The 27,854-nt window shown below is 50.2% G+C and overlaps 2 protein-coding genes across 7 annotated transcripts in view; one reads left to right on the plus strand and one right to left on the minus strand.

Annotated features, from left to right (window-relative positions):
- Positions 1-448: 448 nt before the first annotated feature.
- On the plus strand, positions 449-15,690 carry ubn2a (ubinuclein 2a). Of its 4 annotated transcripts, none has more exons than XM_023791881.2 (17): positions 449-1,131; positions 1,899-2,015; positions 2,403-2,504; positions 3,829-3,960; positions 4,060-4,160; positions 5,178-5,709; positions 6,314-6,384; positions 6,579-6,708; positions 7,584-7,690; positions 7,806-7,916; positions 8,120-8,263; positions 8,448-8,498; positions 8,884-8,926; positions 9,795-11,192; positions 11,931-12,123; positions 14,064-14,132; positions 14,387-15,690. In XM_023791881.2, the coding sequence occupies exons 1-17, from the start codon at positions 841-843 to the stop codon at positions 14,431-14,433; spliced, it is 3,639 nt and encodes a 1,212-aa protein (XP_023647649.2). In that variant the 5' UTR covers positions 449-840; the 3' UTR covers positions 14,434-15,690. The 4 variants fall into 4 exon arrangements, with proteins under 4 accessions (XP_023647649.2, XP_023647651.2, XP_023647650.2 ...); XM_023791880.2 differs by having other exon boundaries at positions 452-1,131; positions 4,057-4,160; XM_023791883.2 differs by lacking the exon at positions 14,064-14,132.
- A 288-nt stretch (positions 15,691-15,978) lies between these two features.
- myh10 (myosin, heavy chain 10, non-muscle) overlaps positions 15,979-27,854 on the minus strand; it is a 61,020-nt gene continuing 49,144 nt past the window's right edge. For all 3 annotated transcript variants that reach the window (XM_072712121.1, XM_072712120.1, XM_072712119.1), the window contains 26 exons: positions 27,454-27,647; positions 27,138-27,259; positions 26,866-26,935; positions 26,559-26,719; positions 26,013-26,121; positions 25,784-25,915; positions 25,403-25,609; positions 25,073-25,210; positions 24,858-24,981; positions 24,572-24,743; positions 23,056-23,268; positions 22,529-22,673; positions 22,212-22,418; positions 21,784-21,888; positions 21,248-21,400; positions 20,698-20,946; positions 20,340-20,552; positions 19,943-20,155; positions 19,646-19,807; positions 19,382-19,510; positions 19,210-19,298; positions 18,976-19,099; positions 18,664-18,872; positions 18,327-18,435; positions 18,057-18,229; positions 15,979-17,760 (listed from right to left, as the gene is read on the minus strand). In XM_072712121.1, coding sequence (XP_072568222.1) covers positions 17,619-17,760; positions 18,057-18,229; positions 18,327-18,435; positions 18,664-18,872; positions 18,976-19,099; positions 19,210-19,298; positions 19,382-19,510; positions 19,646-19,807; positions 19,943-20,155; positions 20,340-20,552; positions 20,698-20,946; positions 21,248-21,400; positions 21,784-21,888; positions 22,212-22,418; positions 22,529-22,673; positions 23,056-23,268; positions 24,572-24,743; positions 24,858-24,981; positions 25,073-25,210; positions 25,403-25,609; positions 25,784-25,915; positions 26,013-26,121; positions 26,559-26,719; positions 26,866-26,935; positions 27,138-27,259; positions 27,454-27,647 — 4,064 coding nt within the window. In that variant the 3' untranslated portion in view covers positions 15,979-17,618. The remainder of the gene's footprint in view (positions 17,761-18,056; positions 18,230-18,326; positions 18,436-18,663; positions 18,873-18,975; positions 19,100-19,209; positions 19,299-19,381; positions 19,511-19,645; positions 19,808-19,942; positions 20,156-20,339; positions 20,553-20,697; positions 20,947-21,247; positions 21,401-21,783; positions 21,889-22,211; positions 22,419-22,528; positions 22,674-23,055; positions 23,269-24,571; positions 24,744-24,857; positions 24,982-25,072; positions 25,211-25,402; positions 25,610-25,783; positions 25,916-26,012; positions 26,122-26,558; positions 26,720-26,865; positions 26,936-27,137; positions 27,260-27,453; positions 27,648-27,854) is intronic.

The raw sequence follows: 27,854 nt of genomic DNA on the forward strand, positions 1-27,854 counted from the left end.
TGTGCTTCTGTAGTTATTGTTTTCCAGTATTAGATAACATTTGCGACTAATTACATAAATGGTTGCTTATGGATGTGCAAATTAAAAATACAGATTTTTTTCATGACAGACATAGTGTTAACGTGCGTAAACAGCTTATTACTGCCCGACCGAACGGTACTGAGGATCTTCATTAATGGTTGGAGCGTTAATAGCATACACGTTAATGTTCGCACACAATCTACAATATGCAGGTCACATATAATAAAATCAGCCAGTCAGCATTTCAGCCCCAGAAAGGGGAAAGAGGCAGTTTTAAAGAAAAAAACCTTCATCCTTGAACCGAAACAGCTCCCCTTTGTTCACCATGTCGGTCCTTAAACTACGACCGGGGTTGCATTTCGCAGGCAGACCTGCGCCTCGAGCCAAGATGGCACGCGGCTGAGCGCGATCCCGCAGCGGGATGAGGGCAGGACTGGGACGCGGCGGCGGATGTGGCCGCCATTGGTCGCAGCTCCCCCCTCGTTCCCGCCTCCGCGGAGCGCGCAGGCCCAGCGACCTCCGTAATTTTATTTACTCCCGAAATCGAAGATGGCTACCCCGAACGTCTCAGTATCTTAGCAATTGAGGATGCAACTATTGAAAAAAACAACTTTCCCCCGACAATCTCGTCCCCCGAGACTCAGTTAGTACGGTGCGGAGGAGTGATCTGCCGATCGTCCGCCGCTGGACCTCTCTCTCGCCCAGGCTGAATCGCCCCCCGAGCGCACCGCCTGTAAAGTACTTTTCGCGGAGTAGCTAAAGCGGCTCGCCCTCGCATTCAGCCCGGAGGAAGCGAAGGTTCCGCTGCTCCGCGTCCAGATGGCCGAACCGAGGAAAGTACCGTTTGTCACCCTGTCGGCGTTCGCCCCCGGACAGCCGTCGGAACAGCGAAAACGTCGGAGGGAGGACGATACCGACATAAGCGTGGGGGATGCGGGGCTTGGCACGGCCGCCACGGGGGCAGCGGGTGGCGGTATGTTCGCTAAAGCCGGCGACGGAGACGCCGCGGAGCCCAGAGGCATCACGGTGCGGCTCGATCTGCGCCTGTCGGAGCCGAGCGACCAGGCTTCGGCCGAGTTTAACTACAGCGAGCTGCTCCAGTCCGTTCAGGTAGAGCCCGACCCCTGCGCTGCTCAGGCCTGCTCTGGGGGTCCGGAAGGGGGGGATGGCTCTGAAATGGCCAGTGCTGCGCTTTCCAAACCATCCCGAGGCGTTTAGCTAGCATTTCAGCCAGCTAGCTAGCCCGCACCATGCAGCGCCTTACTAACTTTTCTCGACAAAAAACTTTATCCCTACCGGCAGCCTGAGTACTTACTGCTATGTAGTTGGAAAATTTGGAAAGTTTTTTTTTTTTTATCAGATCGATCGGGCAAGTTAACACTCAGTTCATTCATAGGATGTGGCTGCTTTTAGCTCGATTGCGCTTCTGCCGCTGTTTCGATAGCTGTCCTGCCCAGTCGGTGGAGTTATTGGACTTATTATTATATATATATTTTTTGGAAATTGGGAAATTGTCTGCAAAAACAGCCGGACCGTATTCGTCCAGCTAATGCTAGGCGGCTGCCAAGAATGAATAAAAAACTTCACTGTCCAGATTCGGCAGATGCACCACGAAACGCGAAATGGTGGATCGTTTGCACTTTGACGGCTGTGGACGTGTTCAGGCGGCTGTGTGTCATGCATGGATGCAAAGTGTTAGCTGGTAGCTAGCGAAACCGTTGTTATCTTAGTATTAAAAGCCACAGTATGACATTTTAACACGCCTTTACGACTCTAATTACAATGCGTGTCTTTTTTTTTCTCTTTTTTTGTTGAAAGTATACATAATGTATGCATATTTGACCTATATTGATTTGACGATGAATTTACTGTATAAGGTTAAAAAGCCCGCAGCAGGACTACCTCCTGTCCTCGACCCCTCGGATCCCTTCGGTGACGATGAGCGCGAGCGGCAGGAAGTGGAAGCCCTGGCCAAGAAGTTCGAGAGCAAATACGTGAGTATATTCCATCACCATGGTTACAGACCGGGGGCTTCAAGGGGGTTCTGTCCTATTAGACCACCCGTGAAGGGAGGTCTGTGTCAGGCCGGGATGCCAGGTGGAAATGTGCCTGGATCTGGGTTTGTTATGCATTTGTATTCCGGCTTCATTTCCTTATAAACAGTTCTGTGCTTGTGATGCCGATGATCCTGGGTTTGCTGAATGGTCAGGTTCTAGACACGGCCAGATTAACACTTGTTCAGTTTAGTTTCTAGGTGCCCATATTGTCTCATGATGTTGTAGAAATTTTGTTCATATTCAAATATTCAAGGCTGCCAGAATTAGTCAGAGCATGTTTTTTTAGTATGACTTGATCTAATTTTATATTTGTCCCTGTCACAGGGGAATCAAGGAAAGAAGAAGAGGAAAGACCGGATGCAGGATCTGATCGATATTGGCTTTGGGTATGACGAGAGTGACCCATTCATAGACAACTCTGAGGCCGTGAGTATTGCTGGGTTTATCTGCCAATCTGGCCCCCATTTGGGTCATTTAGCTGTTAAATGTACGCCCTTCATCTGGCTCATGTTAAGCAAGACTACGGGTCATACATGCCCGTTGTCGTGGTTGTATTTCTCATCGTGTAGTTGTCTTGCTTTTTTGCTGTGTAGCACGCGTTTCAGGACATAGTACGTTTTCTCCTATCTTGTACCTGGTATTAAACATCGCATGGAGCGGCAGATAGTTTTACAGTGTCCAGTGTGTCGTACTGGAGAAGCAGATGGTATATTACAAGCATATAGCTGTCAAGGAGCCAACTAGGTAGATGTGCAGATTGGCTATAGATTGTGCTTCTAATGATTGACTATTAGCTCCTGCGCCGATGCAGTGCTTTACAGAAACATCGCATGAATACAGTGTGAGCCATTCGAATTCCAGTGCAAAAATACAAGAGCGTGCAGTATAGACAAGAGGCCAAGCAAGGAACAGCAGAGTGAAGACCGGACAGGAATAGCAAGTTAAGGCATTCAAAGAAAAGATGGTTCTTAAGGTATTTTTTGGATATTAAGTGCGACCCTTACCTCGTTTCCACCAACACGGAGCCTGTGCTGGTGCTGGGCTGGTTCTCTTTTTCAAAAAAAAGAACGGAACGGAAATGTTACGTAGGCAGAAGTGAGAGTAAGGTAAAGGTTCATTTGAATTCGTTTTATTTACTTATTTATTTTGATCTGTTTCCGAGTTTGTTTTTATAAGTTGCCGAGCCTTTAAGTCTCCTATTCGTGCTTCGTCTGTATTGTCTGTATCCACCTGTCTCCTGATAGGCTGTATTCCTCCCCAGTCTGTGTGTGAGTGTGAGTGAGTTTATTCTGGCTTGCTGCTTTGCCTGTGCCCTTTTAAGGAAGTCTGCTAAAAATGTAACTTTGTCATCCGCCCCATGATCTCTTCGCCACATAAGCATCACGATATTTAATATATTCGACCTGCGACATGTTTACAATTAAAATCTGGGGAACATTTTGTTTTCCACAAAAAAAAAAACCGATGTAGCGTTTTTCTGCTTGTAATGCTGGCAAGTATTTTCACTGGCAGCAGCGGTGATATTAGACTGAACTGTATCGGTTACGGATTGCGTTTTCTGGGAAGGTTTGGAAGGTGTGGAAGGTTTGGACGCTTTTGCTGAGGTTACGGTGCCAAATCCTGAGACTGGCTTTTCTGTGGTGCCGGGCCGGAGCCATCTTTGCTGGTGTAAACGAGGCTTCTGATGACCGGATACCTAGGGTTGATGCCCTTCACTTCACACGAACCCATCTACTTCTGACTCTTGCAGTACGACGAGCTTGTCCCTGCCTCTCTGACCACCAAACTCGGGGGCTTCTACATCAACACGGGCACTCTGCAGTTCCGGGCGGCGTCTGAGTCGGAAGGGGAAGAAATGTTCAAAGATGGCAAACCTCACAAGGTGAGCACGCATCTCGGCGAACGAGGCGATCGATGGGCAACGCAGGATGGCTTGTCCGCTCCGGCTCGGGACTGACTGTGCGTAACTTACCTGCAGAAGTTGAAGGATGGCGAGGATCAAGTGATTAAGAAACGCAAGAAAAAGGAGGGCAACAGCATGGAGGAGAAGAAACCAAGGAAGAACAGAGTGTCCAAGCAAGGGTGAGGTTTAGCGTGAATTCCCCTGTGTTAATAAAAGCAGAGTAAAGTACCTGTAAGTATGTCATGTCATAATCACTATTAGAACTGTTTGTTATATAAGTGTTATGTATTTAATTAATAACCAGTGTCTGGTGTGTTAGGAATGAAGTGTTGCATGATCAAACATGCATGTTCAGAATAAGAATATTTCTAAAGTAAGCAAATATTTAATGTTTAGCACCGCTGGTTTACGTCTCTCACAGCAAATTCTTAAAAATCAAATTATAACGTGATTGGAATGAAGAAATATATAAAAAAATGTTTTTGAATCTATTTTTATTCATGGGCATGTTTATAATGTTGGAATTGATATACACATGCTCACTTTAATGTATTTAATGCATTGCAGCTTATCCCTATTATATAAATATTTTTCTGGTTAGTTTTGTTAAAAAACATCAGTTAAGTTTAATCGAATACTAAGTTTAGAGTCATTTGCAGCAGTAATATAATTTTATATCTGTATTGTAATGACATTCTAATCATCCACCTTTTGTTGATGTTACTGTCAGCTTCCTGCATGATTGGCTGTGTGTAGCTCGGTCTTCCTGCGTGATTGGCTGTGTGTAGCTCGGTCTTCCTGCGTGATTGGCTGTGTGTAGCTCGGTCTTCCTGCGTGATTGGCTGTGTGTAGCTCGGTCTTCCTGCGTGATTGGCTGTGTGTAGCTTGGTCTTCCTGCGTGATTGGCTGTGTGTAGCTTGGTCTTCCTGCGTGATTGGCTGTGTGTAGCTCGGTCTTCCTGCGTGATTGGCTGTGTGTAGCTCGGTCTTCCTGCGTGATTGGCTGTGTGTAGCTCGGTCTTCCTGCGTGATTGGCTGTGTGTAGCTCGGTCTTCCTGCGTGATTGGCTGTGTGTAGCTCGGTCTTCCTGCGTGATTGGCTGTGTGTAGCTCGGTCTTCCTGCGTGATTGGCTGTGTGTAGATCGCTGTGTTGCTGTATTTATATGCATCTCACAGTGCCCCTCCACCTCCCCCCAGAGTGTCTAGTCTGAATCGGCCCGAGAAGAAGAAGAGAAAGAAGCTGATGAAGGACTCCCTCTGCCTGGCTGCCATGATCCGGCGCTTTAACCGCGAGAAGGAGGAGATGCGCAAGAAGAACTCCAGTGCCAACACTGTGCACCACGGCAGCAACGCCGGCCCCCCCCCCACCGCCAGTGCCGGACAGCACAGCACGCCGGCCGGCGCCGTCAGCAGCGACCTCTCCATCGCGGACCTGCCCGTGGACCCGGCCGTGATGTCACTGCTGGGCTCGGCCAATGAGAGCGAGTTGCAGGAGCTCCTCGGTGACCTCGACTTCAGCCTCCTGGACTCCTCCCCCCAGTCCTCCAGCCCGGCGCAGAGGGAGAACGGCCTGCACGGCTCCGGGGCCCCGGTGGGCCACAAGGTCGTAGTGGGGCCACTGGGCAGGGGCCAGGGGGTGGCCGGGGCCAGCGGGGACCTGCTGACACCCCCTCCGCTGCCAGACGGGCTCCCTGCCCCACTCGCGAAGCGCATCGAGGACCTGCGGGCGGTGAGTTTGTGCCCCTGCCTGATTCTGCACATCTCTGTTCTGGAGGGGAGCAGGAGGAGCAGGAGCAGGAGGAGCAGGAGGAGGATGAGGGCCAGCATGGTGCAGAGGGAGCGGCCCAGAGTCTGTAAAGGACTTTGATGCATTTTGTTCGGGGTCTGCTTATAGCCCTCCCACTAGTTTCCTGTCTGTGACCTTTCTTCCCCCCCCCATAGGATGCTTTTAAAAGTGAAAAGAGAGAAAGGAGGAGCAGAGGACAGGGAGGTGAGGTTGCAGAGGTCCGGCAGAAGGGAAGGCGCTGTGTTAGGGAGCCAGGAAAGGGGGCAGGGGAGCGGCCAGGGAGCGGCCAGCGCCTGCCTGCTCTCAGGAGGTCTCCAGCGTGTGACGTGTTATAGGTGTCATGTTTAGTAAAGTCAGAATGTTAGATAACATGGTAAAATCAAAGGTATTTTATACAATTAGGGACAGTTGACAGTTATATCTTGATTGGAGTGGATGTTTCTCTTCCGTTGCCGATGCAAGCTTAAGGATAACTGTCCTCTAGGTCTTTGTTGCTGGGTGTCTGGTTAGATTAACTCCTCCCTCCCCCCCCACCCCTACTCCCCAGGCATCTCGTCAGTTTGATCAAGAAGGCAGGAAGAAGTTCTTCACTCTGGATATGAACAACATCTTGCTTGAGTGAGTGCCCCCTACTGTCTGGCAAGGAGCTGGGGGGGGGGGGGCGGTCTGGGGGTCTCCGAGGACTGGATTGGGAAACGCTGCCCTAGATCATGCACAGCCTTCCGGGGAGATGAGCGTCTCCCAGCCGCTGCAGGTCCGTTACCGTTTCCCTGGTGAGCCGCCGCTAACCCTGCTGGTCCCCCTCCCCCCAGCATCGAGCTGCAGGTGCAGGAACAGCCGGCTTCCGTGCGCGCCGCCGTCTACTCCCACCTGGAGGCCTTCGTGCCGTGCAACAAGGAGGCGCTGCTCAAACGTCTCAAGAAGCTCAGTCTCAACATTCAGGTGGGGGTCGTGCCACTGGCTTCCCCCGTGGGTGGCTGACCTAAAGAATGTTCACTCAGCTGTTTTTCTGCCTATGTAGGCAATATTGCAACATTGCGTTAAATTTAAACGTCATTCTAACCAATGCGTCCATCTGGACTGGATTTATCACCAGGAGATTGGAAGTGTTAACAATATTGTCATGAGATTCGGGGATTTTCTTTAATACACTTTTGATTAAAATTTTGATTTGACACGAAGAGGAAATTGGCAAGGTCACAGCCGCACACAAGTGATTGCATCTTAAAGCCCTAACTGCCTTTTAAAGAACTGCAGGACTCTTAGAGTGACGTACAGAAAGAGAGAGTAGATTGCTGGATCTCAGGGTGGTTGGTCACACGTTTGTTCCATACATTTCTCGTAGCGTTGTGCCACACAGTACAATTACCTGGCAGCTTGCTTTAATTTCCCCTTAAATCTCTCAGGCACATATTGGCTTCCTGCTGGGCCCGTCGGCACATCAAGCCTTCCTACGGGTACTGGATGTATTTTCACAGAGCCAGCTAGTCTGCATTTAGCCCCCATTATTGGCCCCCCTGTGTCTGAATGTTGTGTACAATGCTTGTTAATGGACACATCTAGTCATTACAGGCCCTAAATGTGACCTTTTTCACATCGTTTTGTACCTGTGATGAGTTGTAGACTTGAGGATTTATATTTTATAAAACCCAATTTAATTTTGTTGTCTAGCCCTCAGCAGAGACCAGTGCAGAGTGTGTGATGTTCTGGCTGGTTTAGGTTTGGAAATCTGCTCTTAAAGTCATTAGTATGAATTGCTGTCTGGACTGATGTCTGTGGCCTTGCCCTGACCCCGCCCCCCTCACTGACGTTATCAGGACGACCGGCTGCGAGCCCCACTGCTGAAGCTGAAGCTGGCCGTGTGCAGCGTCATGCCGGAGCAGATCGCCCAGTACAACATGGACTGCATGGCCAAGGCCGCCAAGTATGTCGGCCCCCCCCCGATTGGCCTTGCCCGTGTGCCGTGGATCGTGACGTGACTGATGCCGTCTGGCGCCGCTTGGACCGTAACTCCGCTTCCCGTCCTCCCCTTTCTGCAGGCAGCAGTCCGAGGAGGGGGAGAAGAACGGCTCAGAGGAGGAAGACGAGGAAAAGCCGGGAAAGAGGGTGATGGGGCCGCGCAAGAAATTTGTGTGGAACGACAAACTCAGGTACGCGGGCCTGGGGCGAACTGCCAGGTCTGACTGCCCACTTTTCCTCGTCACGTGATTGGCTCACTGTTGTTGTTTTGCAATGATCTGGGCCCCTTTGAGAGAGTCTTACCCCGGTGGACGGCGTCTGTGCCCCGGTGGTGCCGCTGGCCCTGTTTGCGCATCCTCACCATCTCGCCGTGTCCCGGCACCCTTGGCCGCAGGTCCCTGCTGTGCAACCTGGTACGGGTGAAGCTGGGCTGCTATGAACTGGAGTCTCAGTGCTCGGTCTCCGTGGAGGACTACCTGAAGGCCTTCATGGAGAACGAGGTCAAGCCACTGTGGCCCAAAGGCTGGATGCAGACCAGGTAAGGAGGCCGGTGCCATGGAGACCAGTGCCATGGAGACCAGTGCCATGGAGACCAGTGCCATGGAGACCAGTGCCATGGAGACCAGTGCCATGGAGACCAGTGCCATGGAGATCATCTGTCTGCCCCCCGCCTCTCTCTGATGCCGTATAAACATGCCGCTTTGTCTCTCTCGTTTTCCCAGGATGCTCTTCAAGGAGAGTCGCTCCGTTCACAGCCATCTCACGGGAAACCTGTGAGTCACCTCGCCACTCGGGGCGGCCGTGCACGTCACCACACGGCACAGGGACTACGGTCCGGGTGTCTGCTGCACGAGGCTGCAGCCTTTTACTCTTAAACCTCTAGCTTAAGAAATCTGTGGATACCTGCTTAACTAACTCTTATGGCAAACAGATTTTGTTAAAGAACTATAGGGTAAATATCCATCTGTCACAATCCCAGCCATTCATCCTGGACAGGGTTACTTAGGGGCTCAGAAGCACAGGGTACGAGACCAGGGGTGACCAGTCCATCTCTGGGCATGCGGACACATAGATACCTAATGTAAAGTAATGTAAATTAAACCGTTTTCTGCCCTGTGCGTGAGACATTGAGCTTGTGTCCCATTTTCCCCTGTTCAGAGCCAAGAAGAAGATTGTTCCGACCCCAAAAGCCAAACCCAAGGTGAGTCCTGGCCTAACCGAAGGCTACGATCACCCCTCTGTCATTTTGCTGGTGTTTTCTGCATCCTTACTCTTTGTAACTGTGTGTGGTTGATGTTCACTGCCATAGAGGCCTATGCTTTGTCAATCTGGTCCTGCCTGTTTTGCCCCATTTCCGTGTAATCGTAGAGCTTTTACCGTAAGGGGGCGTGGTGTAGTTACAGCATTTAGGGTTCAAACTTGACATCAGTAAAGTAAGGGGTCAAAAATTCAGTATATTTAGATGGGGATTCATATTAAGGAAGTGTTTTTGAAACATTGCAGTGCCACTATGTGCGTGTGATAGCATTAGCAGAATGACACGGGACCTGTAGTCATCTGTGCTCTGAGATACCAGAAATATTTGCCCTGGTTGGTAATGCAGTGTGAGCTGATTGCACTCGGCTGCGGTCACACTCAGGCAGTCCTGCTCCAGTGTGTCCTGTCATAAAATTCAAAAATATGCCCCTTTGCATTTAGCTCGTTAGTTTATTTACGTATGACTGGTTTGTGCTGTCTTATGTTTTTATTTTTTGATAGTTTAAATCGTCAGTGTACCTAAATAGCTTTGGCAGCCATATGCGTTTGTGTCGGAGCGGGAGGGAGGTCCCTGTGAGGTCGGCGTCGCAGCGAACGCCATGCTTAGGGCTGACTCACCCGGCCGTCAGCTGGCAGTGCCCTCTGGCTGTGCCCGCTCACTCAGCATAGATGCTGACGAGCCGTTTGGATGAGCTGGGCCATGAGGCCTCTTGTGCTGATCCGGTGCGATCCGGTGTGATCCATGCCTGTTTACAGTCTGCTTCACAGGGCTTCTCTTGATTTTTCACGGTTCCTCATTATCTCTCACGCAGGAGGGGATGTGGCCCCAGCGCCCCCTCGCTTCAGCTGCCCCTGCCCCGTCTCCCGCCCCCATCCCTGCCATACGCAGACCCCCCTCATCCCCCTCAGAGACCATCTGTCTATCGGACTCGCTGGATGAGGACCTGACGGCCCCCTCCCTGGACTCCATCTCCCACGCGCTGGCCCTCCTCAGCAACGCCGCCAAAGGGCTGGCTCAGAGCGACAGCCCACCCTCCCCCCCAGCTCCTAAGATGCTGACCTCCACCCCGGGGCCCCCTGTCGCTCCGTACGCCTCCCTGGTTTCTCAGTCGACCCTCTTGGTGAAGAAGGAGGCTTCGGGCCTCCCCCTGGCAAACATGAACACTCCCTCCACCTCCCCCTCCTCCTCCTCCTCCTCCTCCTCCCCCTGTCTTCCTCGGCCGCCCTCCGTCTCCTCGTCTCCTTCCTCCTCCGTGGCGGCGTCTGTGGTGCACGCCGAAGCCTATGGGATCCTGAAGGGTGGGGGCTCTCTGCCGCAGAGCCAGAGGCACCCGATGCCCCCGATGCCCCCCACCCACCGGCCCGGGGTGACTGGCGTGAGTAAACTCAGCCAGACGGGATCCCCCTCCCCGCCGAAGCCCCGGCCACCCCCCACTGCCTCTCCGCTCCTACCTCCCCAGAAGGCTTTTTGCCCCACTGGGGTAAAAGCTGCAGGGGCTCTGGCCCACTCCGGCCTTGTGAAAAGCGGCACCAAGGCTAACGCTAATAGCAGCAGTGGTGGGGTGCCCATCTCCCCCCAGTCCCGCATGAACTCCCACACCCCCCAGCTGAACCCGAAGAGTCTGCAGGCCCCGCGCCTCCCCCATGGCCCCTCCCCGGTCCAGGCTCCCTCGCACCCCCAATCGAAGGCTCACCCGCATCACCAGTCCAACTTCATTACCCCCATGCAGGCCACCCTCACCAAGTCCCCCCACAGCAGCAGCTCTCCCATCATCAAGCTGACGCCCCGGCCCCCTGCCCCGACTCTGCCCCCCTCCTCCTCCCCTTCGCCATCCCCCTCCCTCACGGCGCACTCCCGCCCTCAGCCCATCCCTCAGGTGCATCAGTATTCTCCCAAAAACCCAGGATTCCGGCCGCCGTTCTCCGTGCCGTCAGCGGGGGGGGCGGCGAAACCCGGGCAGGGCACCTACAGCCTGGTGGGGGGACACAAAGCCGCCCCCCACACCGGCGGCGCCACAACCAATGCCACCCCCGCAAGCTCGCCCTCCAATTCCAGTCGGCCTACGTCAAGCCCCTCCCCCACCGTCTCGGCCAATCACGGGCAGAGACAGAGGAGCGTGAGTGGGGCCAGCCAGGGGCCTAAGCCAGTGGCGAGTCGGGCTCCTGTCACCCCCCTACCAGCATCACCGGCTACCTCTCAGCTGTCCCAGGTGAGCCGGCGAAAGGCGGCGCTTCTGATTTTTATAACCTTGGTGTTACATTGCTAGCTGGGTCCTGCAGCTCAGATCTGAGCGGGTGCTGAGATGGAGAAGAGAATCTGGACTGTATGACAGTGTGACTTCCCAGCACTGTCCTTGGCTTTATTCTGGGGATACTGGTGATTGTGGGAGGGCAGTGTGCCTGGGTACGGTCCTTGTTGTTGGGTGTTCATGTGAAATCTGAAATGCATTCCTTTTTGTTTTTTTTGCACCGTGTGTAGCAGGGTGGAGGACTGAGTCAGCGGCTTGTGCTGCTGGGGCTGTGGCTTTGGGTTCAGGCCCGTGTGTGTGCGTGCGTGTGTGTGCGTGCGTGTGTGTGTGTGCGCGTGTGTGTGTGTGTGTGTGTGTGGTCGGTCTTTCTGCTTGCGTAGGCTACTTTGGAATCTATAATCCAAGACGAGGTGTCCGAATCCCTTGCTGACTCAGAGTTAGTCAGGGTGTGTGTCTCCGTGCTCTGAGCCCCCCCCCCCCAGGGCTGTCTCCAAGCACTTGCAGACTTCACTGTCCGAATGCTTCTTTGGAGATAAACGAGTGGTGATGCAGTGTGTGATGATGGTGGTCATGTGGCTCCATGGGGGTCACGCCACTCCCCATCTGTCACTTCCTGTGTGTACCATCTCTCGTCTTCCACACAGTCGTTCTCCATTGGTGGGGTCTGACGCCTCCCTCCCCCCCTCCCTCCCTCCCCAGGTCTCCTCAGCCAGCGGCAACCTCCTGGGCACCCCGCCCCCCTCCCTCCCGCTGGGGTTCGGCATGCTGGGTGGGCTGGTCCCAGTCTCTCTGCCCTTCCAGTTCCCTCCGCTGCTGAATTTCACGCCACCCGGGGCTGCCAGCGGAGTTGGTGCCCCTGGGGCCAACAGCTCAGGATACAGCCTGGCGCAAAGTGAGTGCTGGGCCTGACTGTGTGGGGGGGGGAGTGTCACACAAATTATTCAATCAGTGTTTTCCTGGCATTTCTGCACTGCATAGTCCTCCTACACAGCCCAGTACTTCACAAGCTGAGTTACTGCATGTACAGCAGTCCACATACAGTGTGCAAGCCAGTGAAAATCCACGTGTCACTGTCTGCCAGAGGGGTCCCTCCCAACCTGCCTGCCTGCAACGCTCAGTGACTTTGAAGCACAGATCTAGTCATGAGGCCCTGCTGATGGTCACTATAATGCCACCGTATGATTCCTAATGGGAGAATTAATATAATAATAATGCACTTCCGCAGAGCCTGTTCACCAGCATAACCATGAAGCAAAACGCAGCGTGTTTCTGTTCAGTATACATCTCAGAACACATGCGAGTCTTTATCCGAGTGGAGCAGCGGAAACATGGCTGTCTTACCAGCCCGGAACGGAATGAAGCTGCCTTTACGAGTCGCAATAAACCTGCAGAATGTTACTACCCCTGTTCGTACGTCCCTGGTTCCCAGTCTTTGGAAAGAATTGCTCAAATCGGCCCTTTCTAGCCCAAAAGGGACACCGTCCCTCCAAATTTAATTGCTCCCCACTAACGGATTTATAAAAACTAATGGTTCTGCCTCTCGGATGTTTAAATTTAATTTTGATTGTCTGAAAAAAATATGTGGATAATTTTGGCTTCTGATCATTTTCCCTGGTAAGAAAACCAGGGAACTTCTCCTGCTACGCCGAGTCCCTGTCGTAGCCTTGTAAGTTTTAACGTGGTGCCGCTTCGTATGGCTGGCTATAGCTTCTGCTCGGGGGGGCACAGGGTGACCACCTGTCAGGAGAGACGCTACGAGCTACGGCAGGGATAGTAAGCTACCATTCAACCGTTCCAATTAAAAGGACCCGGATTTCACTTCAGCGCCAAGTTCGTGCTCGTGCTGATTGGTCAGTCTCCTGTAATCAGGCATGTGTCACTAATCTTAACGTGGAACAGTTGGATGAGTCTGAATAAACAAATCAAAGTGCAAGAGGACCTGAGCTATTTCGCCAAGCACGAGAGCCTTTTAGTTTTAAAGTACTGTACTTTGTAAAACCTGAAGTGTCCGATAGTGTCCCCCCCCCGACGCGTGGTTACCCTAGGCGAGCATCACACTCATGCTGTCTGCCCCCTTTGGGTCTGCTGCCCTTCAGCTCATAGGGCTTCTTTAACTGGCATAGAAAACGTGACACTTTTTCATAACCTGTCACACCAAGTATCGATACTGAGCAGTTTCCCTGAGATCACATGACACCAACATGACATTGACCCATCCCGTAGGGACAGTGTTTCTGCTGGATTTAGCTTATGCAGACGTCATACCGCTTACCATACTATCATCTAACAATGGGCTGAATGCTGTAGATTCTTCCAGAGTGTGTGCAGTGCGGCGCCCCCTAGCGTTGGAGGCAGTAATGGCGTTCACTCCCCTGCCCTGTGGAGTGGTTTCTGCCCCCTGGCAGGCTGGCGCCCGGACTGGGCGCCCTGTCTAAGCCGTTAGCGGCTCAGACGCTAGCTTTCCCACGCTAGCAGCCGGCTAATAGGGGAATCCCGTGTCCTGCTTGTCCCGTCCAGGGCCACACTGGATGCCGAGACGCATTGGAACGCCAGGTTTATGCTAGATGTAGTGCTCGTCTGTGTCTCCCGCCCTTCCTCCATTGGTCCTGTGCCGTCTGTCCTTGTGGCCTGAATACCGTGTCCCATCGCCATCCGTCCCCATCGCACTGTTTTTGCCTGTGGGGTTTTTCTATGTGATGTTCTTACTCTCACGTTTTGTTCATCAAATTCATTTCTTCTCCCACCTGCCCCCTTTTTACCATCCGCCTCTTCTCCTCCTCCTCCCTGTCGTCTCCTCTGTGGGCGTCTCTCCCTCTGTCTGTCTCTCCTCAGATCTGTTAAAGAGTCTCCAATCAGGTTCTCAGGCTGCGCTACCTCCTCACTTGCAGCTTGCCTTCTCAGGTAAACCCTGCCCCCCGCGTCGCTGTGACTTCTGTTGTTTGCTTTGCTTGTCCTTCTCCACATTGGTCTGCACACTCTGGCTCCGCCCTCCCCCCCCCCCCCACCTGTCCGCCAGTGCCGGTCCGCATGCGTGTCTTGCTTCCCGTAGCGTAGAAGCATGGTTTTGTCTTTCGTTGGGCCATGACTTCCTCAGTGTGTTTGTCCGCCCACGTGAGTCTGACATTCATCGTCGTCCCTCCCTCCCTTCTCCCCAGACGCGAACCAAAGCCAGGGCGCGGACATGACGAGGAAGTCTCACTGACCTGTAGGATCTGGGACGCGTCGGCATGGTGCCGACCATGTGGCCACTGAGATCCACGAATACAACCATGACAGGAGGGGCGCACTCACCGGAACTCTCCTCTTGAATTCTTCTTACCATAATATTGTTATGTTTGGATGGATGATTGATTGGATGATTTTTTTTTTCCATTTTTATTTTTGTCAACATGTTTACATGACAGACCTTAATCACTGTGGAGAGAGGGAAGGGAGAGCAGGAAAGAATACTACATAATTTAATTTGTATTTAATAACTCATCCCGCCTGTTGTTCCCAGTGATTTGTGTGAAACTATTTAATAATGAACATGAATTGTGACTTAAATGTATATTTTTACTGAGCTCCCTGTTAGTGGTACAGTCCCCCCCCCCTGCATGGACAGTGGGCTCCTGTCCCCACCACAGACTGTTAAAGAAGTAGCTATGATTAATACTGATAAATTATTTGTAAGTGGTTTACACACCGAGAGAAGTGTGTGCGTGCGTGTGTACTGTTCTTTTTCCAGGTCACTGTGTACAGTGTGTGTGTGTGTGTGAACGCGTTCCCCTCTCGGTCTAGCGCAGTGTATCCCCTTGGTGCTGCATTTCACACTGGACCTTTTGAAGAAGAGAAAACTCAGACTTGAAAAGCAGAGGAGCTCCTCGTGCTTAAACGGAGACTCAAGGCTGCCGGGGAAGCGTAAGATTGTAGCCTACTTGAACTTTGGTTCTGATTTTATTTTTTATTTTCTTTTTAAGAACTCAGACTCTATAACAAGCCTTAGTTTGTAAGTGAAACTATGCAGGTCGATAAATGCTTCAAGCAAATTTCATGTTGGATTTCTTACCGCCGTTGTTTTCGTCTCTTGTCTTTCGTTTAAAATAGCTTGGTGCAGTATCCACCCACGTGCTCCTCACCTTCCTTAAAATGTTCCCCCTCCATTACCTTAACCCCCCTCCCCCCACTCCCCCTGCCTGGCCGACTGACAGAATTGCAGCCAAAGATGAGCCTGTAAGGTAGACTGGACCCTAGGCAGTCAGTCAGGGCATATGTGTGTGTGTGTGTGTGGAGGGGGGCGTTTAAGCATCTGCTTATTCTGTATGTCTGCGTGTGGTCTGGTTGTGCGTTTGTAGCCTGAATTTAGGGGGAGGGGGAGGGGGGTGTTATTGGGTTTGTTTGGGGAAATTGTCTCGTCTTGGTTACTTTCTCTATTGTAGATTATTTTTGTGTGTCAAATAAATGCTGTTGGTTTTCAGTACCACTTGTCCTTGTGTGCCAATTGGCTCTGGATTTTTTTGGTCAAGACACAAACTCAGGTGCATATGGTGTATACAGTGTGCCTCCATGTGTGCAAAATATTTAGCATTACATTACCCTTTGAACATTTGTGTACAAGCAGATGGGAATCAGTAACGCAGCCCTCGTTGTTCTGTTTAATGGGCAATAAACATCAGTTTCAATCTAAATTTGCTTCAATCTAAGCATGCATGTAGAAGCGTCGAAACAGTAGGATGGGCATTTATGATCTGTAGTTCTTAAAACACGGTTTCTATAATGAATATGTTTATTTTCTTTTACAAAAATCATTGTCTAGAAATACAGGTATCCAAGAAATGAGATATTTGCAGTTTATCTGGTTGTCAACAGCCAGTCCAATAGTAACTACGTCATGGATGTTAAAGCTTTTAACCAAATGACACCATAACACTTCCCGCCCAGAGGCAGAAGGCCCAACATTTCATACAGTTAATAACACTGATTCATATTCACATACTATCTATCCGATCAATAGAGGGAGGTACATACTGTATATAATATGAAGCACAGCAAAAAAAAACACAAAAGGGGGGTTATGTAGATCCTGCCAGTTTTGCTTAATGTTAGTTGACATACACGTAGTGTTTAAATTTGCATGTGAGAGCATATAAATATATGCGCGCACACACACACGCATGCTTCTCCCCATAGATGCTTTCTTATATAGTGTCTAAGGCACTAAATAGGAGTTTCAATTTCATACATTATCCTTTTTTTTTAATACTGGAAAAAAGTATAATAGTACGGATGGATATTAACTCTGGCGTAACACTGTGGCGGCTGCAGTGTGTTCATACTGCACTTCGAGGTGTAACTCAAAAGCCTCGTGAGCTAAACAGGAAAACCCCGTTTCTCCGAGACCGGTTTGCGTGTGACGGACCAGGACGCTGTGGACCCTTGGTCCCCAGTGGCAGGATGCTTCACTAGGCACAAACGCAAACGGCTGAGTAGACTCTATTCTGCGCCCGCACCTACCCCCGACTTTCCACTTATCAGCCAGGAGCCGATAATTCTACTTGGAGATTTTGCGTCATGATTTTGAGATGACTCGTAACGTGAAGGGGACCCATTCCATCCACAGGACACATTTCCAGTTTCTAACCAGATTCATGTCAGCCTATAGAACGTGCAGTTCAGAGCTAATGACCATGACATTTTCACTGTTCCTCCCTACCGATTCCAGTAAACTAGACCTCCTCCCAGAACCCTGCAAAAAATAGCTTCTCGTCAAAACCAAAGTGGACTTAAGCCGTTTAGAAATATACCGTCGCTTGAGCAATTTCACTTTAATTGAATTTATGGAAAAAAAATCCAATGGGTTCACAGTTTGAATTTTCCAGTCCATTTCAGAAACACAACTCAGATTTTTTTGTTGTATCTTAAAAGTTAAATTCTGTACACGAGAAGAAATGTTTGAGATGAAAACAGCTGAGAATGCAGCTGTAAGTTGGTCTTTGAGTAGGACTATCGTTCAGCTTAAGGACAGCATCCATCAGGCTTTGATAGCCAGGAAATGGCTTTATATTATCTGAGGGGAACAAAATCATTCCTCATATTGGGTGTCTGAGTGAATGTGCACAGGATTTAAGCTCCCATATATAAACACACGCTCATATGTAAAAATGCACTTGTACCTATCATTTTCTTAAGCAGAATACATTACGTCAAGGCTACAGCTATATTAAGACGCAAGAGATGAATGATGTGCTCAGCCTTGCAGCTTGCCAGGGTAGAGTAAGGCAGAGTTATGGCCCCCCCGCCCACTTTGGGGTTTGAGGGCTCCCTGCGGTGCTGGCGTCTTGGACGAAGGGGGAGGGGTAGGGGCACGACTGAGGCGCTGTTGCATGCTGGCTGACTGGGACGACACCACTACTCGGGCTGGCCGGCTTGTGTTTCGTTGAGGTCACCGGCCTTGCCGTCCACGTCGTCGTCCGAGAGTTCCATTGAGGCGCCCTCTAGCTGGAGCTGCCGACGTCCAGAACGACCGGTGGAGAAGGTGATGGGGCCTCGTCTAGGAAGGAGCACAGGGACGAGCAGTCAAAGAACTAGCTTCAAGCATGAACTTCACAAGAGGATCATCGAATCTACAAAAGTTGAGTGGTTCTGCCAAGATCTAGAGCAGGACTACTTGGAAGAACTGAAAACAAGGCCTAGATTTTGAATCAAGGGTCCAATTTGAAGAGCCATGCACTGGAGTGTGGGTCTGGGGGGAAAATGCAGAAGTTATGGAAAATCATACAGGATGAGTAAAAACGGAGAACGCACTGCTAGCCGTGTATCCACGGTTCCCGTGTGACTGCACATTACCTCAAGCGGTTCTTCAGGGTGTTGACTTCACGGGTCAGGGCCTCAATGGCCTCCACGGCGTCCTCCAGCTCCCGCTGCAGTTTCCGGCGGGAGGCGTTGGCGCGGGTGGCCTCCTCCTCCGCCTCCTCCAGCTGCCTCTTCAGCTGCTTTATCCGGACGTTGGCTTTTTCCATCTGGCGAATACGGCGGGAGTTCAGCCAACTTTGAAGGTTATGTTTAGCGCATGGCTGCAGCTGGGGTTGACGTCTCTGTCCTCAGCGCATTCCTCACCTGCTCCTTGTACTGGTCAGCGTGGCGACGCTCGTCCTCCACCTGCATGAACACCTCCTTCAGTTTCTTCTCTGTGCGACGCACGATCTTGTTGGCTGCAGCTCTCTCCCTGGGGAAATTGAAGCAAGAGGGGCCTCTTATTAAAGTCTGTGTGTGTGTGTGTGTGTGTGTGTGTGTGTGTGTGTGTGTGTGTCTACTGAATTGACTACTGCAAATTTCCACACGTTTCCAAACAGGGATTCCTGCAGGGATTATACATATCTATTGCCAATGTACATTTCCCTTAATGAAAAAGTCAAGTCCTAGAAAAGTCATTACATGAAGGGAAGATCCTTACTTAGCCTCTTGTTCTAACTGCTCTTCCAGCTGTGCGATCTTGGCTTCCAGGGCAGTGATGGTGGCCTTAAACTTGGACTTCACGGAGCCCTCCAGCTCCTGCAGTTTGGCCTTGAGCTCCTTGTTCTGGCGCTCCAGCTGCTGTCGGGCATTCTCGCTTTTCTGGGCAGCACTACGTTCTCCTGCTAGCTCTGTGTTCAGGGTATCCACCTGGGAGGATGAGTAAGCACCTTTCGGTTATTGAGCCAAATGTTCATTTTAACTGAGGTCCGGCCTGTTGCCAGAGCTCACATGAGCAATCGCATGAGCAGACCTGCATGGTGGTCTTGCGGAAGCGGTCATTGAGTAGCTCCATGTTGCTCTGCTCCTCCTCCAGCTCCTCCTCCAGCTGCGCGATTCGTGCCTCGAGTCGTCGCTTCTCATCCAGCAAGGCTGACCTGGGATAGAAGTAACAGGGAATCAGTTGGGGCTGGGAAGGCAGGGAAATACCAGACTTTAGCTTTAACTTGATATGTAGCAAACCCAGCATCATCTGGAAGTCACGTACTTTCCAGAAGCGCTGTTGGAGATCTCATCAGCCAGCTCGTCCCGTTCCTGCTCTGCATGGCGCCGACCCCTCTCTGATGCCGCTAGGTCCTGGAGACAATCAGCAAAAGGTTAGTTAGCGAGCCTGTTAGCTAACGCCAGTATTGACAGCACTACGGCACATGTGGATATACCTCTTGAAGCTGCAGTATCTCAGCTTCCAAACTCTTGAGCTTCTTCTCATTCTCCTTAGACTGGGCAAAGATCTCATCGCGTGAGGTTCGGGCCTCCTCCAGCTCTCGCTGGTAGTCCTTCATCTGGGCCTAAGGTGAACATAAAATAACCAGAATGATATTCATCCAATGTCGTTCATGGGATCTAGGAACCATTTCTTCAGTTCTCCACGACTGAGGTGAACACCCAGCCGACGTTAAGTCCTATCAAAGAGAATGGGTTACCTGGAGTTTGCGTAGCTGCTTAATGGCTTCGTCACGAGACTTGTTAGCTGCCTCGATTTGGGCTTCCAGGTCCTTCAGGTCCATCTCCATCTTCTTCTTGGCAGCCACAGCCAGGGCTCTCTGCTTACGCTCATCCTCCAGTTCGGCCTCCATCTCCCGTACCTGAAGATGATCATATGGTCAACCCAGGGAGCTTTACTGGGCAAGGGATACATTTATAGTTGGTAGATAGCTTGGCTGGCACCATATGCTGCTGCATTGGAGTTCAGACCCCTGGATTCAATCATCCTAAGATACCTGTTTGACCAGCATCCTCTTCTTTTCTTCATTTTGCTCATCTCTGGCTTGCAGGTCTCTCTCAAACTGGGCTTTCATGGCCTGCATGTTGACCTCCAGCCTCAGCTTGGCATCCTCAGTGGCCTGCAGCTCATCCTCCAGCTCCTCTAGCTGGGTGCGCATCTCTTCCACCTGCTGCTCTAGGGTTCGCTTGGACTTCTCCAGTTCGTGGACCTGTGAACATGACAACCGAAAGCAGGCGGTCAATCGCCAACATCTCACCCATTAACAAGGTCGAACAGAAATATGTTTTTGTCCCGATATGCAAGGACACACTGTCTAGAAAGTGGTCCTCATGGTCTTTGCCATACCAACACAGGCCCCAGTTTCAACACAAAAGTCAAGTACCACCGCTTACATTCTTCCCCACATCATCTTTGGAGCTCATGAGGTCTTCCATCTCTGTGCGCAGCTGCTTGTTCAGTCTCTCAAACTCCTCCTTGGACTCCAGGGCCTCGTCCAGCGCACGGGCCAGTGACAGAGCCTTGGTCTCCTTCTCCCGGGCTTCTGCCTCGGCCCGGTCCCGCTCCTCTGCATAGCGTGCAGAGATGTTCTTTTCTTCGGCCAGCATCTAAACCACAGCAGTGAAGGAAGGCACTTGGCATGTCACCAAGCTCTGATTCTCACCAGAAACCACCCAGCAATAAAAGCTCCACCTTCACACCATACTCAATAACTTACAATCAAAGACATAGGAAGCTCATAGATATCAATACCTGGTCAAACTTTTTCTGCTTCTTCTCTAGGTTCTGGACTATCTGCCTCTGGTGGTCCAGGTCCACCAGAAGGTCATCCAGCTCCTGCTGCAGCCTATTTTTGGTCTTCTCCATCTTGTCAAAGGCAATGGCCTTCTCCTCCAGCCGCTGGTTAGTAAACTCCATATCTTTTTGAAGCTTCTTTTTCAATTCTTCCAGTCCCTCCATGGTCCCAACATCATCCTCCAGTTTCTTCTTGGACTCAGTCAGCTGGAGACGGAATGATGACAACTCTGACTTAAATTAAATGCTATGACGATGCAAGGTAAATTTTTCCAGAATTAGCAATGAATTTGCAGTCCTTTGTCATTGTCACAGAACAACGTTCCACTGCTTTTTGTTCAAATTGATGATTAATTTCTGCTCCCTTTTTCTGTTCTACAGAAAAGTAAAACATGGTTCCTCGTTTTGAGATGACTGCTTCAATCCAAGAGCACTTTTAACCCCTTATCCCAGCCACTACCCATCCACCCCCAGAGCTGAGGAGCACTGCCTCGCCAGTTTGCCTAACCTGAGCCTGCAGAGTGGCCAGCTGCTTCTCCAGGTTCCTGCGTGCCTCCTCCTCCTCTTCCTGCTGCTCCTGCAGGTTGCTCTTCTCCTCCTCCAACTGTCTGATGCGGCTGCTGAGGTTCAGCTTCTGACGAGTCTCCTCCTGAAGCAACTCCTGCAAGCACATCCCCGAGAGGCCTGAGTGTTCGAGGCCATCAGATCAGGCGGTTTGTCCCTCTGCCAGCAGCAGTATGACGCTTAATGTGCAGCATGTTCAAATAAGGTCTCACGCCCAATCAAACTATTGGGTCGAGTGCCTTCTTTGTAAAACAATGAGCTCTCATCTAGTGTCATTTTACAGACATAAAGGGCGCCTTTATTCCTATATATACAATTTTACCTCAATTCTTAAAGCCTTAATTTATTATTTACATCAACTCAGCATCAGAGGTGTAAATTATAATAGATCCATATAAAATCTGAGAACCAAGGTTGTTCATTCCTGATGCACAAAGCACAGACACCTGGGACAATGCAGACACTCCTGGCGTCACCCACCTGGTTGTCCTGCAGCTGGCTTTCCAGACTGGCCACATCCTTGGCCATTTTGATCCCCTTCTTTTCTGCATCCTCAAGCAGTGCTGACACGTTGTCCAACTCCATCTGCATGGAGCCAGATGAACAGAGACATTACGGCCATGACCTTATCTGCCCATCAGACATTTAAAGGTCTTAAATGAATGATGCAAGTCAAATTATATCACATGGGTGACTCCCGGGCAATCAGCACATTGGTCTCAAAGTTAATCAACCTCCCTGAATAATTTGCGGTACCATTATGTCGGCAGACTTTCAAATAAACAAATCATCATGCAGGACTAATCTGCTGATCTACACTGATGACATCTGCCCGCTATATCAGTGCAGCTATTGCCTCTGAAGTGTGCCTTGTTATTGTGATGGAAGAGAGGCAGTTGGAGGCAGACCTGCAGCTTGAGAGAGCGCTCTCCCAGCTCGCTCTTGGCCCGCTCGCCTTCGGTGACCCGGGCCACAAACTCCTGCAGCTGGGCCTCCAGTTTCTTCCTCTTGTGCTCCGACTCGGCCTTGGCCTGCTGCAGCCCCTTCACCTCATTCCCCAGCTCCTTGTTGTCGCTCTCCAAGGTCTGCTTGGTCTTCTCCAGGTTACCTTTGAACTGCACACAGAGTCGATGGGTTTACACATCCTATCATTTTGCCTGCTGTGTTAATGTTACAAATGGCAGAGCAGATGTTCAGCTGAACAGGGCCCGGCTCTTGGACGCACCCTCTTGGCCTGCTCCAGCTGCTCTGACAGCTCCTCCAGAGCAGTTGAGTGCCTCTGCCTCATGTCCTGGATCTGGGACTCGTGGTTCTTGGTTTCCTCATCGATGGCTTTCTTCAGCTCTGCTACCTCCTGCTCTCGCTTGGTCCTAAAGTGGCAATAGGGATGGAAAGTTTGACCCAGCCCCATCACACAGTCAAATTAACAAAAGGATACAGAACACCAGATTGTGCTAAATTACAATATTCCATTGCATAGATCCCCTGCTGTTCATTGTGTAATTGCTACAACAGAGGAAACCTGACCTACAGTTTTCGAATGCATCTGATGACATTTTTTTCTGGTTGTTTTGAATAAATGCTCTCCTGACGGCTCTTACTTGACTCATCTACTCAAAACCAGGCCAGCTGTGACATTAGGTCAGGAGGACACTACATACGCAGCGAGCCTTCCAGAATGGACACATTCACAATGCAGGACAGCATATGGGCCTTCAGGTTAGCGCCCGCAAACTGACCTCGCCAGCCTACCTGAGTTCCTGCTGGGCAGCGGTGGTGTCCAGCGTGTCCTCCAGCTCCGTCTTCAAGGCCTCCAACTCCTCGCTGAGGTCCCTCTTAAGCTTCTCGGCCTTGTTCCTGGCCATCTTCTCGGTCTCCAGGTCCTCCTGCAGCTCAGCGAGCTGGGCCTGCAGCTCACGCACCTGCTTCAGGGCATTGTTCTTCTGGGCGACCTCCTCGTCACCTCTAATGCGCACACACACACACACACACACACACACACACACACACACACACACACACACACACACACACACACACACACACACACACACACACACACACACACACACACACACACACACACACACAGAGTCAATTATCCTTATAAAAACTGCTGCATTAACTAAGCATTAAGCACATTATCACACAACCCCCTAAATGGCTTTAACAACACACTTTGTACTTTATAATTTGTTGCAATTATCTCTATGGTAAAAGTATATAATAATGTTTTGCATCTGCCTAAATAACTGGTGAACCTCCCATTAATAATCACTACTGACCACAAGGTGGCAGTGCAGTGAACATAAGGTGACACCACACAGAGGACACAGGGGTGAAACAAGATGGAAATCACCATGATGATATGGCATGTTTGTTGTGGAGAGCAATTGCATTATAGAGACCTTCTAGGACAGGAGTAAAATAAAATAAAAATCAGTAAAAAATCTGTAAAAAATCTCCAAGGCCTCACAGTACAGATAATACTAGCTTCTAACAGTAAAACCAATCAGTTCAGCTCCTGTCAAACGGTAGGTAAAATAGAAAAGAGAGGAGCCTAAAGAAAAGATGCCCATAGAAAATGAGGAAGTGGGAACATGAGACAAGCTCTAATTCACTCATTTTCTCAGCCTGATAACTAATTAGTTGACCTTCATTAAGTAGATCTGCAGAACCTAAATCTGTAGGCAGGCTGCTTCCTCCTAATGATCTTGATAAAAATGTTGCTCATGAGCATTAAAGATGATGATCAGACCAGGAGAAGCTCATATTGCCAACATGAACTCAGTCCTTAATAAATCACTTTAAATTCAACCACTAACACGAATAAAATAGTGGTCACTTTGTGTTCCCAAACAAATTCGGTACCTTTGAAAACAAAGAATATGAATACATAAATGTGTGTCATCCTAGTTGCTTGGCGCTATTCTAGCAGAGAGGAGTAGCATCACTAGACAGTCACGTGGCTCTCAGGACAATTGAGGGAGCAGATGTTTCATAAGAACATAAGAAATTTATAAACGAGAGGAGGCAGTTCGGCCCATGAAGCTTGTTTGGGGAGAACTTAACTAATAGCTCAGAGTTGTTATAATCTTATCTAGCTCTGATTTAAAGGAACCCAGGGTTTTAGCTTGTGTTACACTAGCAGAAAGACTATTCCATACTCTAACTACATGCTGTGTAAGAAAGTGCTTTCTCAGTTCAGTTCTAATAAGTATATAAAATTACAGAAAGAGCATAATTTGTAGGCTTGAATGTGACCCACCTGGCCAGTGCGGCCTGTAGCTCCTCCTCCTTCTTGGCCAGCTGGATCTTCAGCTCCTCTATTTGGGCCTGCAGCTCAGCAATCTGGTCCTGGAGATCAGTGGTCTCTGCATCCAGTTTCCTCTTAGCCTTCTCCAGCTCCTGGCGCGTCTTCTCCTCCTTCTTGAGGCGCTCTGAGTTGCACAGACATTGTGTTCATAACACAAGGTGATAACAAGCTTCTGTTTCATTTGCAGCAGCTTCAAGTATGAAAGCAATTTGAAGGGTTAACATTTGTACAGGCCCACCTTCCAAATCTACCATCATCATCTCCTGCTTGTTCTTTAACTTGCTGAGGTTCTTGGCTTTCTCTTCCTCCTCAGTCAGCTGGGAAGTCATCTCATTGACGCGATCGTCTAGAAGTTTCTTCTCCTGCAGAGACAGAAGTAGTGTGGCTGAGCCCCATGTTGCAGTGAACCAGAAATGTTGCCTCGCCACTAGTGCTGCCCGCCTGTACACATACCTTTGTGTACTTGGAGTTCTGGTCCTCCAAAAGCAGGATGTCCTCCTCCATCTTCTTGATCTTGGCTTCAGCAGTCACTTTCTCCAGCTGCAGCTTCTGCCTGGCAGCTTCCTCCTCATCCAGCTGTTCTTCCAGATCCTGTAGGCAGTCATACAAAAACAGACACCTCACTTTTAGCTGTTTAAAACAGTACTGTCTGCAAAACGGTCACTAAACATAATTCTTCAAGTTGTCTTCAGATGACTGAATTTAATTTGGACTGGGACACAACACACCATCACGACCGTGCAGCACAACCATGCATGCGAGGAAGTACGCTCTGGGACCCACCTGGATGTGCGCCTGCATCTTCTTCTTCTCATTCTGCATGCTCTGGTTGCGTTCCTCCTCCTCCTCCACACGGGCCTCCAGGTCATGCAGGATCTCCTCCAGCTCCTGCTTCTTGGCAGCTAGCCGCGCTCGCATCTCCTCAGCCTCTGCAAACAGCTCAGTCTCTGCCTGCAGCTGCTCTGCCAGGATGTTCTTCTCCTCCACAACCTGTGGTTATATGTGCAGAGCATTGACACACTGACCATTTTTGTCAATTTCAGCGAGAGTTAGCATTTCTTGGACCACATTGGAATGATAAATCCATCTTGCTCACAGATTTGAACGACTGATTTACTAATAATTTTCATGGTTAAATAAACTTACTTTGCCAAGACAACTAACCTGTTGATGTTTTCTCTCCATATCTAGCAGCTCGTTCTCCACCTTCATCTGCTTCTCCTTCACCTTGACCAATTCCTCATCCTTGGCCTGCATCTCCTCCTCCTGCCTGGTCACTTGGAGCAGAGGTTTCACCTACAGAGCAAGAGCACCATGTCAGTGAGGGCATTCCAGTATTCCAGTAGGCAGCTACCACGGGCCAGCCAACTATGAGAAGCAGAAGAGCGCCCACCTTGGTGAAGAGGCGCCACCACTGCCAGTGTCTCAGCTTCAGGTAGGCTGCGCAGTTCCTCTGCAGGACCTTCAGGGCACTGAGCTGCTGCTGCTTTTTAGCGAAGGCTCTGGGAAAGTAAACATGGTGGAACACTTAGGTCTGTGGGAGCTACGCAGCGGAATTTAGCAGCATGGTAATTAAATAGCTGATGCCCTTAACCAGAATGACTACTGCGGCCATTGCATCGAGATTCAATATTTTAAGGCAGTGTTGCTCAACCCAACCCTCGGGGACCCTCCAAAATGCCCACGTTTTTGCTCCCTCCCAGCTCCCAGCCAATCAAGAATATCAAATACTTAGCACAGGGATGTTGGGAGATGAGGGGGAGCAAAACTGTGCACTGCCTGGGGGTCCCAAAGAAAAAACAACTGTGCTGAGGGAAATAACCACTGTACAGTCCGCAGTAGAGTGGTGGTGAACAGCCTGGGGAAGAGACCCCAGATGCCACTGCATCTCTGATGTATTTGCGAGTCTTTGTGCAGTGGCAAACTGGATATCACTCACTTTCGGGCCAGGAAGCCACGACAGACAGACTGGAAGTAGATGATAATGTCTGTAATCTTTAGGTCCCGCTCCTCCTCCAGGTGGGCCAGAACTCCAGCCCGGAAGAAGATCTTGCTCTGTCCGATCCTGAAGAGGTTTGGGTCCAGCTCCAGAGCTCGGATCTTGGGTAGCGAGGGAATGCCGGCAAGAGGTTAGAGAACGTAGCTCCAAGGCAGATGCAGAACGTAGCTCATTAAACATGCTTCAAAACAAGAGGTCAAGGAATTTTGAGTCATATTAAACTGTGCAGGGCAAAATAGACCATTACCATCCTCTCACAAGCTTGTTTACCATCCATGAATCCTTTTGGGATGGCATTAGGGGTGAGTATCTCATATCTGTGGAAAAAGTAATACATAGTCAGGTAACAGGCTTTGTCTAGAACATTAATGTTACAACAGCTGAGAGGCAAACTTAGGAAGTGTGAAGATCCTCCCATGACATCAGCTGACCACACTGTGCTGAGTGTTAACAGCAGATGACGACACAAACCGAACATAGTGCTTTCCATAGACATAAGGTGAAGGAGGCCGGGGGTACCTCTGTCTGAACTCCTGGAAGACTATCCGATTGGGGAAGCCCTGTCGGCAGATACGGATTCCCTCCAGAACACCATTGCATCTTAGCTGGTCCAGAACCAGGTGGGGGTCCAGTTTACCTGCCTGGGGGCAGGAAGAGATTGTGTTCAGTAGTTGTTAGGGTTGATTAAAGACCTGCAATATTTTTTAAAGAAAATTTAGCGTGTTCATAGAGGTAAGTAAATGGTGGTTTCTAATTGGTGTAGTAAGATACAGAATGGCCAATTAGGGTTGAGGAGTCTGATTATAAGTGATAGGAAATGAGAGAGAAGTTGTACCCTCTTCTCATGGTTAGGAATGATGCAGCGGACGAAGTTGGGGTTGGTGTTCCTCAGTGTGGCCATCAGCTTGGTGAGGGACTCCTTGTACAGCTGGCCCACCGTGCGGAACATGCCCTTCTTGGTCTTGTAGGTGGCGCCAAAGGTGGTCTCATTCATCCCAGCTACCTGATCCAGGCCGACTATACGGTCCACTGCCGGTGACAAGGGTTGGGGGGCGGAGGGGGGGACAGGGAGAGGAGGCAGTTTAGGGGAGGCCTAGACAAGCTTGTGGGGAGCACAGATGAATGTGGGGAGAAGGATGGATGACTGACAGCACAGCAGAGGAGCGATTGTGAAGGTGCAGGAGCTTCAGGACGTAACGCACAGATGGCACATGAATTTGGCAATGTAGTTGAAAG

This window comes from Paramormyrops kingsleyae, chromosome 5 (genome assembly GCF_048594095.1).
Source record: "Paramormyrops kingsleyae isolate MSU_618 chromosome 5, PKINGS_0.4, whole genome shotgun sequence".
NCBI classification, from domain to species: domain Eukaryota; kingdom Metazoa; phylum Chordata; class Actinopteri; order Osteoglossiformes; family Mormyridae; genus Paramormyrops; species Paramormyrops kingsleyae.